Source organism: Oncorhynchus mykiss, chromosome 8 (genome assembly GCF_057628025.1).
Source record: "Oncorhynchus mykiss isolate SJ-2025 chromosome 8, ASM5762802v1, whole genome shotgun sequence".
NCBI classification, from domain to species: domain Eukaryota; kingdom Metazoa; phylum Chordata; class Actinopteri; order Salmoniformes; family Salmonidae; genus Oncorhynchus; species Oncorhynchus mykiss.
Window position 1 is genome coordinate 23,901,798 of NC_143029.1, and position 18,905 is coordinate 23,920,702.

At 43.4% G+C, this 18,905-nt stretch overlaps 1 protein-coding gene across 1 annotated transcript in view; it reads right to left on the reverse strand.

Moving 5' to 3' along the window:
- The window catches only part of galnt14 (UDP-N-acetyl-alpha-D-galactosamine:polypeptide N-acetylgalactosaminyltransferase 14 (GalNAc-T14)), a 110,511-nt gene that overhangs the window by 35,230 nt on the left and 56,376 nt on the right, over nucleotides 1-18,905 (reverse strand). Inside the window, exons 4-8 of the mRNA XM_021612019.3 lie at nucleotides 16,846-16,913; nucleotides 16,534-16,599; nucleotides 8,165-8,286; nucleotides 5,263-5,350; nucleotides 3,602-3,686 (exon numbers count right to left, since the gene is read on the reverse strand). Coding sequence (XP_021467694.3) covers nucleotides 3,602-3,686; nucleotides 5,263-5,350; nucleotides 8,165-8,286; nucleotides 16,534-16,599; nucleotides 16,846-16,913 — 429 coding nt within the window. The remainder of the gene's footprint in view (nucleotides 1-3,601; nucleotides 3,687-5,262; nucleotides 5,351-8,164; nucleotides 8,287-16,533; nucleotides 16,600-16,845; nucleotides 16,914-18,905) is intronic.

An 18,905-nucleotide genomic window follows, 5' to 3' on the forward strand; every position in this document is an offset into this window, starting at 1 on the left:
CAACAGGCTAGTAAGAGATGGAAGATGGGGGATAATGACACATTTGTGACTCAACATGCCCTACGGAGTCTTGTTAGCAGTGCTCTTTAAGTGACGTGTATTATTGGGTGGATGCAATGAAGAAGAGTGATTGGCAAAGCATAATCTGTCTCCATTGACCTTCTCTCTAACACTGTGCACGCACACACACGCATGCACGCACACACACACACACACACACACACAGACACACAGACACAGACACAGACACACACACACAGAAACACACACACAGAAACACACACACAGAAACACACACACACACACACACACACACACACACACACACACACACACACACACACACACACACACACACACACACACACACACACACACACACACACACACACACACAGGAACCCCATGCTCCAACCATCTGTGCCTCTTTAGCTCACCGCCTCTTCCAACACCCTCTCAGTTTCAGTCCCACCACTCCTGGTAGGTCTCTGCTAAAAAGTGTGTGTGTGTACGTGTGCCCGAAACCACACGTCTCTATCTGTGTGTCTATCTCTACCAGTGTGAGGAGCAGACTCCATGTGACACTGCACCAGTCTGGGCACTTGGCCCATGCTGCCAGGCTGTGTGATGTGGGATCGGCTTCCCACCAGGCCTGGGTCTGTGCCTGGGCTATTAGAGGGCCTTATTATTCTAACACCCCCCAGGGGGTGGGTGCTGGGGTGGGCACAGAGGGATGTAGGGTATTATACAACGGGTGGGTCTAATCCTGAATGCTGATTGGTTAAAAAACCTATTCCACAAGTTGCCACAGGCTAAATCTATGACGTTAAAATGCCCATCTACTCTGTTCCATCTGACTGTGCAATTCACTGTCTAATCAACCCAGGCAGGCAATTTATGAACTTGATAACTTGAACGCTATAAGAAAAATCATCTAGACATTATCTCACATTTCTTTTAGAATAACATACCGTTTTCAACAGCGGATATTTGAATAAACCTTACCGTCTGTCTCTCTAACATTTGCAACATTGTTTCAATATTCAAATTCGATCTCCTGCTGTCCCATAGTAATGAACATGTCGGGAGTCGGGACGAGACAGACAGACAGCTTTTCTCAGCCAGTTGAAATCATGAATCAGCTGGCATAATTTTTTATTGATATATACAAAGAAATGTCAATTGAAAAAAGGTAAAATGGAACACAGCTAATTTGCAGTCTTTCTAGCTTCAGTTTGAAGTGATTCTGTTACTGTAGCTGTGTTGTTGGTTAGCTCCTCTGAACAGGTGTCCTGACGAGAGAGTATATTTTCTATGTCAGGCAAAATCGCGCCTCATTGGCTAATTGTTATGGATGTATCTAAATAAATGTCACTAGAAAACAAAAGCAAATGCAGCTACTTTGGTGTTATTCTGGCTGCATTTTGATGTGACTGTAAGTTAGCCGTAGATGGCTAGCTAGTAAGCAAGGGGTAAGAACGTTGCCAGCCAGTATGGCAATGCAACATTTAGAACGAACGACTGGGTCGAGTCTCTAGCAACCCTAGATTTGTGTCGGGACTATATCTTGTGGAAGGATGAAATAGTATGAACACATTTATCACAATAAGAGAGAAATGAAAGATGGAAGTACAGACAGAGAGCTGAGTAAAGAAGTATGAAGAGGAAACTTAGACGAGGGGAGGAAAAAAAAGAAAACAGAAAGAGAAGAGGAGGGAAGATGAGAGACAGATTGCTCTGAGCAGGACTGAGGGACGCATCTTACTCATTCCCTCATTTCTCAAGTGGAGGGAAGATGGCAGCCCACAGCCTAGCATCTCTGACACTCTCACCAGCGCTCATTGGCAGGAGCCAAGGCTCTCAATCCCCGCACAGCACAGTGAATATTCATGATGGAAACACATGTGTGACCGACCGGCTCGATTTGGTCATTTGTAGCAATTTTTTTTAAACATTGGATAAAAGTAGACTCAGAGCTAGAAACACTACATTGGAGGAACAACGAGAAAGTACTGCTGCTTTGAAAGTTGATAAACTTGTAAGCTCACTTTTGAGAAAATGGCCCTTCAATGTTTTGGTACACCTACTGGAGAGCTCTTCCTGTCCACACCCACTCAGCATTGTTCACACCCTCTTAAGCTTTAGCTCCACCCATCTCATTAAGGGTTCACATCTGAGGCTAAACATAGTGAGTACGGTAATATACTTAACAACCAATGATTTCAAGACTAAATACTGGTTTATATTACGTCTATCGACATGTCTATCTATATACAGTGACATCATAAACATTCTATTGTCGTCCGACATCAAACTTGTTGTAATTTTGTAAAAGTATAAACAGACAGTGGCCTGGTGGTCCAAAATAGTATAACTGGTGTATTTTAACACCAATAAACCCATCCGTTTACAAATGAATTTAGTATATGTCAATCTAGCAAACCAGGTAACTAAAAGCAACTTTGTAAACAATATTATGGTTAGTTTCTAGCTTGTTAAGTTAGCCGGCAATGTTTTAAATTGGGGCTAATTTGTATTCGTTATTACAGAAACAGAACGATGACCTACGAGTTAATGGCGAGCTAATTACAGAAAATAGCTTACGGTTGTGAGTGTGACGAAATAAAAGCAGGGCATTCTACCATAGAATTTTAGAACTGAGACACTCGTTGGCCTAACGTTATATCCTAATCTGACTTCAGTGCAGGTCATGTTGTTCTCCACATTACCGTCTCTGGTAAACACACACTATATCAAATAAAAGTTTATTTGTGACATGCACAGGATACAGAAGGTGAAAACGGTACAGTGAAGTGGTCGCTTGCATAGTGGAGTCTTTTGTTTAGACTTGTAGCTAGATAGCTAAACAATTTACCATCATTCCAACTCATAATGTTACTACCCTGCCTTAATTTTGACAACAGTATCAAGTATCTTCTTAGAAAATATGTTCCTTCATAGAAATGTGTGCCAGTGTTTTGAATATAAAAGTTGTTTATCTCTGTACCTGGAGAATAATTATTACCGGAAATGAACAGAGAGACTGAAAGGGAGAGAGAGAGATGTGTGAGAGAGATCAATCAATCATTCTAGCCGAGCATTAAAATGACCTGCCCTGGATACAGAGCCATCCGGGGCCAGGAGGATTAAAGATGATCAACTATTTTTGGCTAAAATAATGCAAAGGTGCTTTAACTGGCTGTGGTCCGGTCCCCTCTCTGATCTTCTCTGGGCTGCATCCTCATTAGCTGTGCTGCTGCTATCTCTGCAGAGATCACTGGTTTAACTGCCTCTTCCAGCTGCTGCTGCTGCCTAGTCCGCCTCTCCCTCTCTCCTCCCTGATGGACTGTTCAGATCACAGTGCAGTGAAAGGCCACAGGGAGAGACTTCATTCCACTGTTCCTCCACTCTGCTCCATCAGATGAAAAATAAAAAACATGGCTGCATGCTGCCAGCCACTGGACTTAGGAACGGAGGGATGAGCTGTCAGGCAGGCACCCCCTACTCCCCTCCTCTATCCCTCTGTCCCTATACTCTCTTCTCTTCTGCAGCCAGGCCAGACCGTCCCGTAATATCCGTCTTCATGCCTCCCTTCACTTACTTAATGGGTTCGGTGGGGTCAGCTCTCCTGGCTTTCTGCTCAGCAGACAACTGTTCCCACTTGAAATGTAGACTCCAGTCGAAGCCTGCAGCAGAGAGAGAGAGAGATAATCACAACATGAACTGGGAATGTGGGAGGGTGAGGGAGAGAAAGAGCGGGAGAGAGAGGGTAAGTCAGGGGAGGGGAGGATCAGGAGGAGAGCATTGCAGGTCAGAGAGAAGGGGACCAAACGACTAACAACAAAAGGATGATGGGAGGAAGGGGGTGAGAAGGAGGGTGGACTATGAACTATAAAGGCGGGGTTGATTATAAAAACGCTGCAGCAGCCTCTTCCTTCATCACACGCTTTATTAATCTCTGGCAGAACACTGTCAATAATTACAACCACCATTCCTGCAACCATCTCCTATTTAATTACTCTAATGATTAATTATGGGCCCCAGCCCATTGGCTAATAGCTGATCTGGGCTGAACCTTGGGAATGACCTTTATCAGGCTTTACACAAGAGCTTTTAAATAGCCCTTCCCATCCTGTCCTGAGACAGACGCAGTGCCCTTGATGTCTTCAAATATATGCATGAGAGAGCCAATGAATATTTGTTCTATTAATAAAGTACGTGGGTGTGTGTCTGTTTGTGCACGTGCACATGTGTGTCTGTGTGCACGTCTTAGTGTGTCTGTGTAGGTGTCTCAGTATGTGTGTGTGTCACACCCTGATCTGTTTCACCTATCTTGTGCTGGTCTCCACCCCCACCAAGTGTTTCACGTTTTTTCCCCATTATCCCCTGTGTATTTATACCTGCGTGTTCCATTTCTCTGTTGCCAGTTCATCTTGTATTGTCAGGTCATACCAGCGTGTTTCCCGTTTCTTTTTGTTCTCAAGTTTTTGTTTCTAGTCTTCCCGGTTCTGACCTTTCTGCCTGCTCTGACCCTGAGCCTGCCGGCCATCCTGTACCTGCTCCACTCTGACCTGGTTTACCAACTTCTGCCTGCCCTCGACCTGCACTTTGCCTGCCCCCTGTGTTATAATAAATTATCTTAGAATCAAACTATCCACCTCCTGTGTCTGCATCTGGGTCTTATCCTGAGTCGTGATATTGTGTGTGTGTGTGTGTGTGTGTGTGTGTGTGTGTGTGTGTGTGTGTGTGTGTGTGTGTGTGCAGGGGACAGAGAGAGGGTCTGATTCGGCGCAGACCCAGGAGTGCTGGCGCAGCAGTCTGCAGGCAGGCAGGGCTGGCTTTCAGTGGATCCATACGGCTCTATTGACACCACATCTTTTTCCTGTTATGAGCGATGGCTACATCAATAATTAAAACGTCCAATCTGAGAAGGCCTTGGACTATTATCCCCATTGGCTGTCTTATCCAGTTCTCTGGGAACACTGATTGGAGCTGTTCATCTGGCTGTGTGTGTGTGTGTGTGTGTGTGTGTGTGTGTGTGTGTGGCCTCTACTATCCAGTTAATGGAGACCTTGAAGCCTGGGGGAGGAAATGGAAAGAAGGAAGGGATGGGGTCAGGGATAAGGGATGAAAAGAGGGATGGAGAAAAGGAGGGTTGGACAGAGAGCTGGACAGATACAGAGATGGATAGAGACAGAGAGAGGGACATGGGTGTGGTGATAGCGTTGAGGACGGGGAGGTCAAGTCCTTGTCGCTCCATACCTCCACGGAGGTCAGAGGAAGCTGCTACGTAGGCGAAGGTATCCATGTTGATGATGTCGATCACTGGGCTCACCACACAGGTCGGGTCCTGGTGAGACGAGAGAGAGAGAGAGAGGCGGGAGTCAGAGACCATGTTCATAACTCACAGTAAGAGCCAATGGCACGATTCCTTATTTACAGTTCAGAAGCTGAAGTTAATGAAAAAGGTATGGGAGTAATGGGAGGCATTGATGTGCTACAGGGCACTGATTAAACATACATTATGTTCATACACTAGGTCGCCCAGTAGTGTGGATGATGTTTCAGTTAATGCTCTGGTGCTCATTCAGTCGTCATAGCCTTGTAGTCCTGAAGTCAAGGAAATAACCAGGGAAAATGTCCACCTTTAGGACATGTGATACATCTGTTGGGATGTGCTGATTAATTGCTGTTAGGGTCACTTGAAAGACATGATAGTGGCTTGGGGTCATTGTCTTGTCTTTCCTTCTTCCAGCTAAAGGAAAGTCCATCGATCAGTGTCTGATCAGATCAGACAGAGTGAAGAGGAGGTTAACAGGCGGTGTGTGTGAAAGTCATGTCTTGAAATAGTCTGCTCACACACCCATGCATGCCATGCACACGCACACCTGTCAGAACTCACAGACACACACACACACACACACACACACACACACACACAGTCCCTCTCTCTCACTCACTGTCCCTCACTCACTGTCCCTCTCTCTCTTTCTCTCTCTCACTCTCACGCACGCATGCACACACGCACACGCACACACACACACACACACACACACACACACACACACAGTGACAGGCAGCATCCTGGGCGGTCTGACCACATTATCTCACATTTGATTGGCTCGTCTGCTCTTCTTCAGACATTCACTTTCTCTCATCCCTCTATTCCCCTCCTCTCCCTCTTATATTTTCTCTCTGCCAAGGTGCTTTACCTTGACCAGCACCCATGCTTCACAAGACTGCTTGGGTACGTTTTCCATTTTCCATGAGACTGCTGAGTTTTCGATCCCTTTCAACCATTTCAATTGCAAATGATCTTCTGTTCTCAGACATTATGCGGCTCTGAGAGGAATGCTCCTTTACAGCGGCGTGGTGTGTCATGACTGTTATACATGCGTCTTTGTGCCTGCATTTACATAAATCAATAAGTAATACATTTAGAAATAGATATGTATATATGTGGATAGCGATGGATGACTCCCTCAGAACAAAATCAATTCTGTTTATTTTAATATATTGATTGTTTGTAGACAAGAGCTTCCTGTATTAGTACATATATTACAAAACATTATGCTATGCCTCGCAGCGCCAAATCCAAAATAATGATGGGACGTTGAGAACTTAACGCTAGATATCGGCAGCCGCACCAGGGAATTAAGATGCAGACAGCACTTTGAAATCAGACATGCATGAAGGTTAGTATATAATTGAATATAACATGTAAGCTCCCCAGTATTAGGGGGGGGGGGGGGGGTGAGTCAACCCTCTGTCTTAGCCTGGGGGAGAGGAAGAGTGAGGAAGAGTGAGGAAGAGTGCTGTTGGTGTAAGTTGAGGGAGGCACTTCTTCCAGATTAGGGGCAATCAGAGGAACAGCAGAAGGTAAACTGCCATTTCCTCCCCAGTCACAACACACTGAGAGCTGCTGGAGGGGTGGTGGTGGTCCCGGAGACAGTTCACAATGCTACAGTTACACACCAGCTAGGAGGGAGTTTTTCATTCATTCCTGGAGATATAGACATATACTGTATCAAAAAGAGAGAGTATGTGTAGGAGTCCGAGAGTAGGGTGGGGGGTTCTGTTGATTGAAGTTCACAAAAAAACGGACAGTTAAGTCACCTATGTTGTAAGAACAAATATGCATCAGAGTTCATTTTTCATCATGAATCTTGTTCTTGAGGCAGTTCTGCAGAGTGGTCACTAACTGGCACAGTCACAAAGTAACCCTAATGCCTAGCTGAATTTTTACAATGTACAACATTTTGACTTTGCAGATGGCCTATCTAAGGGGAAATCGCTTAGTTCTGCCTCCATGACAAGACTCATGACAATAAACATCAACCTGCATTTTAAGGTTGGACTTATTCTCTCTTGAAGTTTGCAAGTAGCTTTATTCTGTCTAGGAAAAATAGTAGCAAATGAGTATATGAGAATGGGGTGTATTTTCTTTCTATTCTGGGAGATGTATCAGAAGGTGCAGATTAGATGTTGGAGGTGTGTGTCACTGCATGTACTGAACAGTACTGTTACTGTAGATGTAGGACCTTTATTTCCTTTGTTTTGTCTTTATTTAGTATGGTCAGGGCGTCAGTTCGGGTGGGCAGTCTATGTTTGTTTTTCTATGTTTGGTTTCTATTTCGGCCTAGTATGGTTCTCAATCAGAGGCAGGTGTCGTTAGTTGTCTCTGATTGAGAATCATACTTAGGTAGCCTGGGTTTCACTGTTGGTTTGTGGGTGTTTGTTTCCGTGTGAGTGTTTGTCGCCACAAGGTACTGTTTCATTTTTTTTTTGTAGATTTCACGTTATCGTTTATTGTTTTTGTTAGAGTGTTCATTTGTCTTTATCAAAAACATTATGGACACTTACCACGCTGCATCTTGGTCCGATCCTTACTCCTCTTCAGACAAAGAGGAGATCTGCCGTTACATCAGTACCTGTACTGTTACTGTAGATGTAGGAGGTGTCAGTGCATGTACTGTTACTGTAGATGTAGGAGGTGTCAGTGCCTGTACTGTTACTGTAGATGTAGGAGGTGTCAGTGCCTGTACTGTTACTGTAGATGTAGGAGGTGTCAGTGCCTGTACTGTTACTGTAGATGTAGGAGGTGTCAGTGCCTGTACTGTTACTGTAGATGTAGGAGGTGTCAGTGCCTGTACTGTTACTGTACCTCCTTGATCCTCCGGAGCAGTGGGGGCAGCCAGTCCTTGTTGACCTCACAGTGACTGTCCAGGAAGGTCAGGACCCCAGCCTTCGCTGCATCTGCCCCACGTACCCTGGAGCGGATCAGACCTGGAGAGAGAGAGATCAGAGACAGAGGGGTCAAAGGTCAGTCTCATCCATAACGACTGCTGTGTGTCTGTCTGTCTGTCTCCAAACCCAACCACTTTATCTAAACCCAAACACCAATACTATCAGATCTCTAGATGATGTTGCTGAAATATACTCTCAAATACTCTGAACACTATGTCCCTTTATTGTCCACCTCATGCGTGGAGACAAGGGAGGTCTTAAAAAGGCCATTTGTGTCTGTTTATGACGTAATTACGGCCCTTAGACATGATGGTCTGAATGGGACATCACACTGTTAAGAGGTCTCAATGATTGAAGGACATTCTTTCCGGCTAAATAGCGAAATCAATAGTCTCTGACATAGGACAGAATGTCATTGTATGAAATTGTAGGACTCTGTAAGTTTCGCACTGCGCCGCGACTCCAGCCAATTAAAAATCCCATTTCATCCTCAATAACGCTTTATTTTCTGGATGGGTGAGCTCACCCTCCCCCCTCAACAGTTGCTAGTTGAAGGCTGACTGTGTAGCTGCCAGAGAGAGAGAGAGAGAGAGAGAGAGAGAGAGAGAGAGAGAGAATTTACTACTAAAGCTTGATAGAGACGACATGGCATGACAGCTTCTGCTGTTTGTTGCATTAAAAAGACAATCAAGTCTAAATGCCTCAAACCATTTACAATTTAGAGTGTGAGTTGAGGCCCCAGGGACTGTTAACTACACCCAGGCCCCTATACACACACAAGTTCATCAACACTGTAGTGGAACACTGAGGCTGGGTAATGAAACCTCCGGCTCCAGGAATAAACAGAGGACTGCCTAACAACAGCCTTACGATACCATTTGTTACAATCTAATTGTGGTTGTAATGATTTTTACACTTGATTAGGTATTGTCAGAGAGTCATTTCTTAGTTTTGTAGATGGAAACTTGGAAGTTGTCGTCTTGAGATTAGAGGTCTCTGCTTTTCATTAGCAGAGCAGGAATCTAATTACACACAATGCCTCACACACCTGTCTCACCACTACAACGTGCACAAGAACAGCTATTTCAAGGCTATTGATTTCAAATCATCATCCTATTCCATTAAAATGTGCTCCATCGTTAAAAGTCAGATCTGACTGCAGAGTGCATAAGAGACTAGCATGTTTATAACTTGCCAGCAAAAGCCTATCAGTCCCAGGGTCTGAAACAAAATGATAGCAAGACATAGCAGGACCTGGCAGCCAGACCTGTGATTGCAGAGCTCTAAAAATCCTCACCACTGCACGCGCAAAACGGCCTGGAGGACTATCCATCAGTACAACGGCCAACCTGATGAGTAATCACAGCATGACAGAGGCCCGTCAAAATGGGTTCTATTAAACTGTAACACTGTCGTATATAAAAACCAGAACTCCCTTCACACCTCGCCCCCCTCAGCTCATCCTCCTCGTCCGCACCCTTCTCACCCCTACATCCATCCCCACAACCCCTCCAACCTTCTCACCTTCCACCCCCCCCACCCCCCCCCCAAACTAAACTTTTTTGTGTGCCCTTACACTATAAATTGTCATGGTCAAGGCATATTGATTCAATTGTTGTAAATATGGGGGCAGATGCTCAGCATTTTTAACAACACAGTTAGACTAAGCAAGTCCTGCAGGCTCTAGTTTTATCTAATCTTGACTATTGCCCGGTGATATGATGAAGTGCTGCAAAGGACCTAACAAAGCTGCAGCTGGCCCACAACAACAATAACGAGGCCATATACGAGGAGTACCAGTACCAAGTAGTGTAAAGGACTTAAGTAAAAATACTTTAAAGTACTACTTAAATAGTTTTTTGGGGGTATCTGTACTTTACTATTTATATTTTTGAAAATGTTTACTGTAACTTCACTACATTCCTAAAGAAAATAATGTACTTTTTACTTCATACATTTTCACTGACATCCAAAAGTACTCGTTACATTTTGAATGCTTAGCAGGACAGGAACATTGTCAAATTCACGCACTTGTCAAGAGAACATCCCTGGTCATCCCTACCGCCTCTGATCTGGCAAACTCAGGAAAAACAAATGCTTTGCTTGTAAATTATGTAAATGAGTGTGCCCCTGGCTCCCCCATTTCCTGGTTGCTAAAAGTCTAATAGTTTGCCTAATTTCAGTTTATGTGACAAAACAAGCAAGTATAGTGTAGAGGATCATTGTACCATCTAAACCGCTGTGAAATATATTTTACATAACCAAAAATATTGTATTTTCAGCTATTTGAAGATGGTGTACTAAACCGACAGTAAAAGACCAAAAACGAAACTTAAGAATTGGGAAGCATAGATATAGCGAGCATAGAACAGATCTACCATTGCTTAGACTTGCTTTCAATGAGAATGACTGATATATAACGCGCATATCTATGTGCATTTGGTAGGGTCGCCCAAAAGGCTACATATTGCAGCTTTAAGGAATTGTAACTACTTTTGGTACTTAAGTATATTTTACCAATTACATTTACTTTTTATACTTAATTATATTTAAAACCAAACACTTTTAGGCTTTTACTCAAGTAGTATTTTACTGGGTGACTTCACTTTTACTTAAGTAATTTTCTATTAAGGCATCTTTACTTTTACTGAAGTATGACAAGTACTTTTTCCAACACTGCCAGTACCGAGTTAATGTGCAGGGGTTTGATATAGTTGAGGTAATTCAGGTTAAACAGTATGTACATGTGGGTAGGGGTTAAAGTAACTAGGCAATCAGGAGGATATAATAAACAGAGTAGCAGCAGCTTATGTGAAGTGTGTGTGTGTGTGTGTGAGAGAGTGTGTGGGTAGAGTCTAGTGAGTGTGCATAGAGCCAGTGCAAGGCAAAACCTTAAAGATAAAGAAATAATTCATAAAGGAGGGGTCAATGTAAATAGTCTGTGTAGCCATTTGTTTAACTGTTCAGCAGTCTTATGGCTTGGGGGTTGAAGCTGTACAGGTACCTTTTGGTCCCAGACTTGCAATGCAGTAGCAGAGAGAAAAATCTATAACTTGGGTGTCTGGAGTCTTTGACAATTTTGTTCATAGAGGGCCAATGTCAACATTATGCATGTCCATTTATCTTGGCTCAAAGTGGAGGAGAGATTGACTGCATCAATTCTTGTTTTTGTGAGAAATGCTCATGTTGAAAATCACAAATGTTCTGTATAATCAACTTACATATACTGAGTGTATAAAGAAAACAGGAACACCTTCCTTTTGCCCTCAGAACAACCTTAATTAGATGTGCTTTGGGTGGTGGACCATTCTTGATACACACACTTTTGAGCATGAAAGACCCAGCAGTGTGGCAGTTCTTCACACACTCAAACCGGTGCCCATGGCACCTAATACCATACCTTGTTCAAAGGATCTTAAACCTTTTGTCTTGCACATTCACCTTCTGAATTGCACACATACACAATCCATATCTCAATTGTCACAAGGCTTAAAAATCATTATTTAACCTGTCTCCTCCCCTTCATCTATACTGATTGAAGTGGATTTAACAAGTGACATAAATAAGAGATCAGAGTTTTCACCTGGATTCACCTGGTCAGATTATGTCATAGAAAGAGCAGGTATTCCTAATGTTTTGTACACTCAGTGTAGCTGTCACACCTTGACCATAGTTTGCTTTGTATGTTCTATGTTTTATTTGGGCAGGGTGTGATCTGAGTGGGCATTCTATGTTGGATGTCTTGTTTGTCTGTTTCTGTGTTTGGGCCTGATATGGTTCTCAATCAGAGGCAGGTGTTAGTCATTGTCTCTGATTGGGAGCCATATTTAGGTAGCCTGTTTTGTGTTGGGTTTTGTGGGTGATTGTTCCTGTCTTTGTTTGTTACACCAGATAGGACTGTTTTCGGTTTTTCAAGTTTCTTGTTTTTTTATATTGTTCTATTTTCATCTTTATTAAAGATGTATCAAAATAACCACGCTGAGTTTTGGTCCGCCTCTCCTTCAACAGAAGAATGAAGAATCCCGTGACAGTAGCTCTAACAGACACACTTACCCCACCAGACATGTCACTAGGGGGTTTCTTCACAGACCCCAAAATTCAAGAAAATGTACAGTATTATATAGAGCCATGATTGCATGGAACTCCCATCTCGTAGAGTGCAAATCTGGTTTCAAAAAACAAATAAAGTAACACCTCACGGCACAATGCCTCTCCCCCATGTGACCTACCTTTTGTGTGTATGTACTGACATGTTAGTGTAACTGATAGATGCACACACACACACACACACACACATTAACACACACTGCACACTCACACATTATTATGATCGTCGGTGCCAGGCGCACCGGATCCAGTATCTCAGATCCAGTATGTCCGCCCTCCTGGGCTTTTCACTCACGATAGTGTCTAAGGTTTACCGAGAATGGTGCGACAAATAAAAAACATCCATTCTTTGGGTGAAAACAGCTCGTTGGTGAGAGGTCAAAGGAGAATGGCAAGAATTGTGCAAGCAATTCGGGCCACAAGGCGGGCCACAAACAAGGCGGGCCACAAACAGACAAATAGCGGCACAGTATAACATCTCGGAACGTACAACTCGTTGATCTTTATCACGGATGTGCTATTGCAGCAGACGACCACACTGGGTTCCACTCCTATCAGCTAAAAACAAGAACAAGTGGCTCCATTGGGCACACGATTTCCAACACTGGACAATTTGGGGGTATTTTTGGGGGGGTATTTTATTAGCATCCCATTAGCTGTTGCAAAAGTAGCAGCTACTCTTTCTGAGATCCACACAAAACATGAAACATGACATAATACAGAACAATAATAGACAAGAACAGCTCAAAGACAGAAGCACATACATTTTCAAAAGGCACACGTAACCTACATATCAATACATACACACAAACTATCTAGGTCAAATAGTGGAGAGGCGTTGTGCCGCGAGGTGTTGCTTTATCTGTTTTTTGAAACCAGGTTTGCTGTTCATTTGAGCAATATGAGATGGAACGGAGGTCCATACAATAATGGCTCTATATAATACTGTACACTTTCTTGAATTTGTTCTGGATTTGGGGACTGTGAAAAGACCCCTGGTGCCATGTCTGGTGGGTAAGTGTATATGTCAGAGCTGTGTGGAAGTTGACTACGGAAGCAATATGGGATTTAAAGAGTGGAAAAACATTGCTTGCAACATGACAGCGAGTTCAGTTTACTTGAGTGGCCTGCGCAGTCCCAAGACGTCAACCCAATAGATTATCTTTGAGATGGAACGGGCTGTTCGTACAGTAGCATGAATGCACTGCCGTCCAATCTGCAGCAACTGCGTGATGCCATTGCGTCAGCATGGACCAACATCCTTGTGGAACATTTCCGACACATTGTAGTATGTCCCAAATAATTCAGGAGGCAAAGGGGGGTCCAACTCAGTACAAATACCTAACAACCTGGCCGGTGAGTGTGTATATACAGTACAACATTGTAGAATAATAGTGAAGACATCAAAACTATGCAATAACACATTGAATCATGTAGTAACCAAAAAAGTGTTAATCAAAATATTTTTTATATTTGAGATTCATCAAAGTAGTCACCCTTTGCCTTGATGACAGTTTTGCCAACCCTTGGCATTCTCTCAACCAGCTTCACCTGGAATGCTTTTCCAACAGTCTTGAAGGAGTTCCCACATAGGTTTATTTAGAATTCAAGGCACACCTAACCAGCAAGGCTCCCACAGCATTCTGCAGTGATACACCATCCCATTTGGTTTGCGCTTAGTGGGACTATCGTTGGTTTTTCAACAGGACAATGACCCAACACACCTCCAGGCTGTGTAAGGGCTATTTGACCAAGAAGGAGAGTGATGGAGTGCTGCATCAGATGACCAAGCCTCCACAATCACCCGACCTCAGCCCAATTGAGTTGGTTTGGGATGAGTTGGACCGCAGACTGAAGGAAAAGCAGCGAACAAGTGCTCAGTATATGTGGGAACTCCTTCAAGGCTGTTGGAAAAGCATTCCAGGGGATGCTGGTTGAGAGAATGCAAAGAGTGTGCAAAGCTGTCATCAAGGCAAAGGGTGGCTACATTGAAGAATCTCAAATATAAAATTCACACTACCAGTCAAATGTTTTAGAACACCTACTCATTCCAGGGTTTTTCTTTATTTTTACTATTTTCTACATTGTAAAATAATAGTGAAGACATCAAAACTATGAAATAACACATGGAATCATGTGCTAACCAAAAAGGTTTTAAACAAATCAAAATATGTTTTATATTTTAGATTTGTCAAATAGCCACCCTTTGCCTTGATGACAGCTTTGCACACTCTTTTGTGTATTTTGACTTGTTTAACACTTTTTTGATTACTACATGATTCCATATGTGTTATTTCATAATTGTGATGTGTTATTTCATAATTGTGATGTCTTCAGTATTATTCGACAATGTAAAAAATAGTAAAAATAAAGAAAACCCTGGAATGAGTAGGTGTGTCCAAACCTTTAACTGGTACTGTATAGACACACAGACAGATATTTAAAAGTCTGTGATGTCTATGCTAATGTTTTAAAAGTGTGTAAATTGTAAAGTATTTTCCGACAATTCGTTGCCATTGGCAGCAACCACTCATATCTATCCCAGGCTGAGAACAAGTCAAGAAGGTACACTAGATTTGAGGTTTGTTTGCAAGAGGAGGTTTAATATCTTTCAGGCATACTTGCACTGAATACAATGACAACTATTTATTTGTTATTTTACCAGGTAAGTTGACTGAGAACACGTTCTCATTTGCAGCAACAACCTGGGCAATAGTTACAGGGGAGAGGAGGGGAATGAATGAGCCAATTGTAAACTGGGGATTATTAGGTGACTGTGATGGTTTGAGAGCCAGATTGGGAATTTAGCCAGGACACTGGGGTTAACACCCTTACTCTTATGATAAGTGCCATGGGATCTTTAATGACCTCAGAGAGTCAGGACACCCGTTAAACGTCCCATCTGAAAGACGGCACCCTACACAGGGCAGTGTCCCAATGTGGGATATTGTTTTTAGACCAAAGGAAAGAGTGCCTCCTACTGGCCCTCCAACACCACTTCCAGCAGCATCTGGTCTCCCATCCAGGGACTGACTAGGACCAACCCTGCTTAGCTTCAGAAGCAAGCCAGCAGTGGTATGCAGGGTGGAATGCTGCTGGCATAGTAGTGAACTACAACTAGTGAATACAACTAGTGAATAAACATATTTTGCAATAGCCTAGAATGACATATTTCAAGATACTGAAGACTTCAACAATGATCAAAACTGCACCCTGTCTTGTGTTATACAGTAAAGTGAGGTGGATGCTGTAAGATAGTATCCATATGCCTTGGTGTTATTAGGTGAAACTGGCTGCTTTTGGAGTCTTTTGGAGGTAAGATTGTCAGCCTGTGAGGTGAGATGGGGTTCATCTCCATTACCTCTATGCTGAACCCTCTGATCAGGGGAACTTCAAACGCCTGTGAGAGCTGGGGCTTGCGCACCTCTATCCACGCACAGCAATCTGCATCTCGTTACTGTCTGAGTTCACATCTCAGCATTTCAACATATATTTCACCTCAGACTGTATAATGTGCTGAAGCAGAGGCAGATAGCGTAGAGGGGTTTTAACTAGCAATCAGCACACGCTGCTTTTTAGTATTCCATTTTTTTTTAATAAACTGTAGTCTATTACAACAGTGCTGTATGGCATCGTAGAAAAGTCCTCTGTGGAGTTATATAAAGGTGAAACAGGAAGCATCAACATGATAACCATGATAAATATGTTTCCTGAGCACCATGACTCATAGATGCAATATAATAGTGTTGCATTTGTGCTCAGACTATGTTCCAGTCAACCTTTTGATGTCTTGCTATAATCAAATCAATCTATTTATATAGATACACAGACAATTCCCACGTTGTCTAGATGGGATCACGGTGTGTCTGACACAAAAAGATCCAACCCTCTCGAGTCAACACATCCCTGAATCTGCTCTCTTGTCTCACAGCTGGTGCTTGAGCTTCTCCCTGTGGTCTAACATGAAATCATCTACTGTGGGATACTAGCGGGGAAACATCCTCCTCACAAAAACACTTGCATGAGGCTCTAACGCTGATCTTCCCTCTTAGGCTTGGCAAAGGCAAGTGGTGGTGGGCTCTAAGGTGTGTGTTCAAGTGGAGGACACAATTGTATATTGCACGGATGAAATACTCTCCACACACACACACACACACACACACACACACACTAGGTTACCTTCTCTCCTGTCATTCCGAAGACACTTTACTTTGGGCAACTTGGTGAGTAGAAGGCAGTCATTTGCTGAAAGGGAACATTTGATGCAGGGTGAGATGCAATGTTCATAAAACCGTCACCCACACAGTGCATGGAATTGGAATTCAATTGTAAAAAACACATTGACATAGACAGGGGAAATCTTTTCAATCACTGATCCTTTTTCTCCGGCAGCTGAGCCAGAATGGGAGAGCTCATCACATCCATCTCCAATCCATTTCCTCCTGGAATCAGATCTATCTCTGCTCACAGCTGCTCTTCTGTTCTACCCACCATCCCCACTGTAGTCATCTACCAGGATGATCTCGTGAATCAGGTGGACTGGCGTCCTGTTCAGCACACTGCAAATGAAAAAGAGAGCAGCAGTAGTGTTAGAAACTATTGTATTTCTTTTAGACGACAATCTTTATAGAGCAGCAACCACTGAAATCTACTTTTCCCCCCGTGTTATGTGAAATGTTCTATTGGAAAAATGGAGAATGACATTATCGTTCAGAGAATGTATTACGGCTTAAATAAAATAACAATATTTCATTAGTTCTGGAGATGACTTGTTTTTTTTATATAACTATAGCCCCCAAAATGTAATTTGGATGATTTTCTATTACAAGGGTATGAGAAAATACAGGACCACTCATTTTGGCACCATCCTCTGACATTAGAATCTCTCACTATAAGAACCACACATAAATCTCCCTCTAATATTCTCTCCTCTCCTGGGGTACATGGCTGAACAGCAGGTGATGAGGCGAGGAGAGATGGAGGGAGAGGTACACCACCTCCCTCAGATTACTTCACCTTTAATCCCAGTCTGAATCAAGGCATCTACCCTCTCCTCCTCTCTCACACCGTATCTCTCTCTCTCTCTCTCTCTCTCTCTCTCCTGTCTGGGTGAGTAATTGGAGCGCTGTCAGGCTCGTAGGTCTGTTCTTCCATCGTCGCTGTGCATGCTGGACCCATTCATCACTCCATTCCCCCCTCCTCCTTTCCCCCTCCTCCTCCCTCTCTCTCTCTCTATCCCGCTCCATCCCGCTCCATCCACTGCCCCTGGATCCTCATGCCTTTATTAAGGCCACTGACAGAAATCCGTTCCTGGTCGTAACAGGTAAAGCTTTACAGCAAGACAGAGAGTCCTGATTCAGCCTCTAAGTGCAGCCTAATCAGGGGACGTGGATGACTATTGCCCTGTGGGTTATATCTAGAACAGCAGCAAAACGAATGATTGCTATAGACTTCTAGACTGTATTAGACTGTAGACTGTAACCTCTTTTTGTTATAAACAGTCTGTTTCATAGAAAGATATTGAAGTTAAAGTTGTCTTGAAAACATGTGAAGTACGTCATATCGCGTGTGAGTCAGTGGTACAAACACAATAGAGTTGAGTCTCATGTGGGAGTTCCAAGGCTGGGTCCAGCCCATCACTGATGTAGGATCAAAATCAATTCAAATCAAATCGTATGGGCCTCCCCGGTGGCGCATTGGTTAAGGGCGCTGTACTGCAGCGCCAGCTGTGCCATCAGAGTCCCTGGGCTCGCGCCCAGGCTCTGTCGTAACCGGGCGCGACCGGTAGGTCCGTGGGGCGACGCACAATTGGCCTAGCGTCGTCCGGGTTAGGGAGGGATTGGTCGGTAGGGATCTCCTTGTCTCATCGCGCACCAGCGACTCCTGTGGCGGGCCGGGCGCAGTGCGCGCTAGCCAAGGTTGCCAGGTGCACGGTGTAGCCTCCGACACATTGGTGCGGCTGGCTTCCGGGTTGGATGCGCGCTGTGTTAAGAAGCAGTATGGCTGGTTGGGTTGTGTATCAGCCCATACGGGAGTTGTAGCAATGAGACAAGATAGTAGCTACTACAACAATTGGATACCACGAAATTGGGGAGAAAAAGGGGTAAAAAAAAAAAATAATAAAATAAATTCTAATCAAATCGTATGTCACATGTGCTGAATACAACAGGTGTAGTAGACATTACAGTGAAATGCTCACTTACAAGCCCTTAACCAGTAAAATAACAATAGCGGGGCTATTTACAGGGGATACCGGTACAGAGTACATGTGCGGGTGCACCAGTGTCGAGGTAATTGAGGTAATGTGTACATGTAGGTGGAGTAGCCTTACTAGGATCTTTTACTAGGATTAAATTTCAGGAATTGTGAAAAACTGAGATTAAATGTAGAGTTGAAGTCAGAAGTCAGCCAAATACATTTAAATTCAGTTTTTCACAATTCCTGATATTTAATCCTAGTGAAAATTCCCTGTTTAATGTCAGTTAGGATTCCACTTTATTTTAAGAATGTGAAATGTCAGAATAATAGTTGAGATAATGATTTATTTCAGT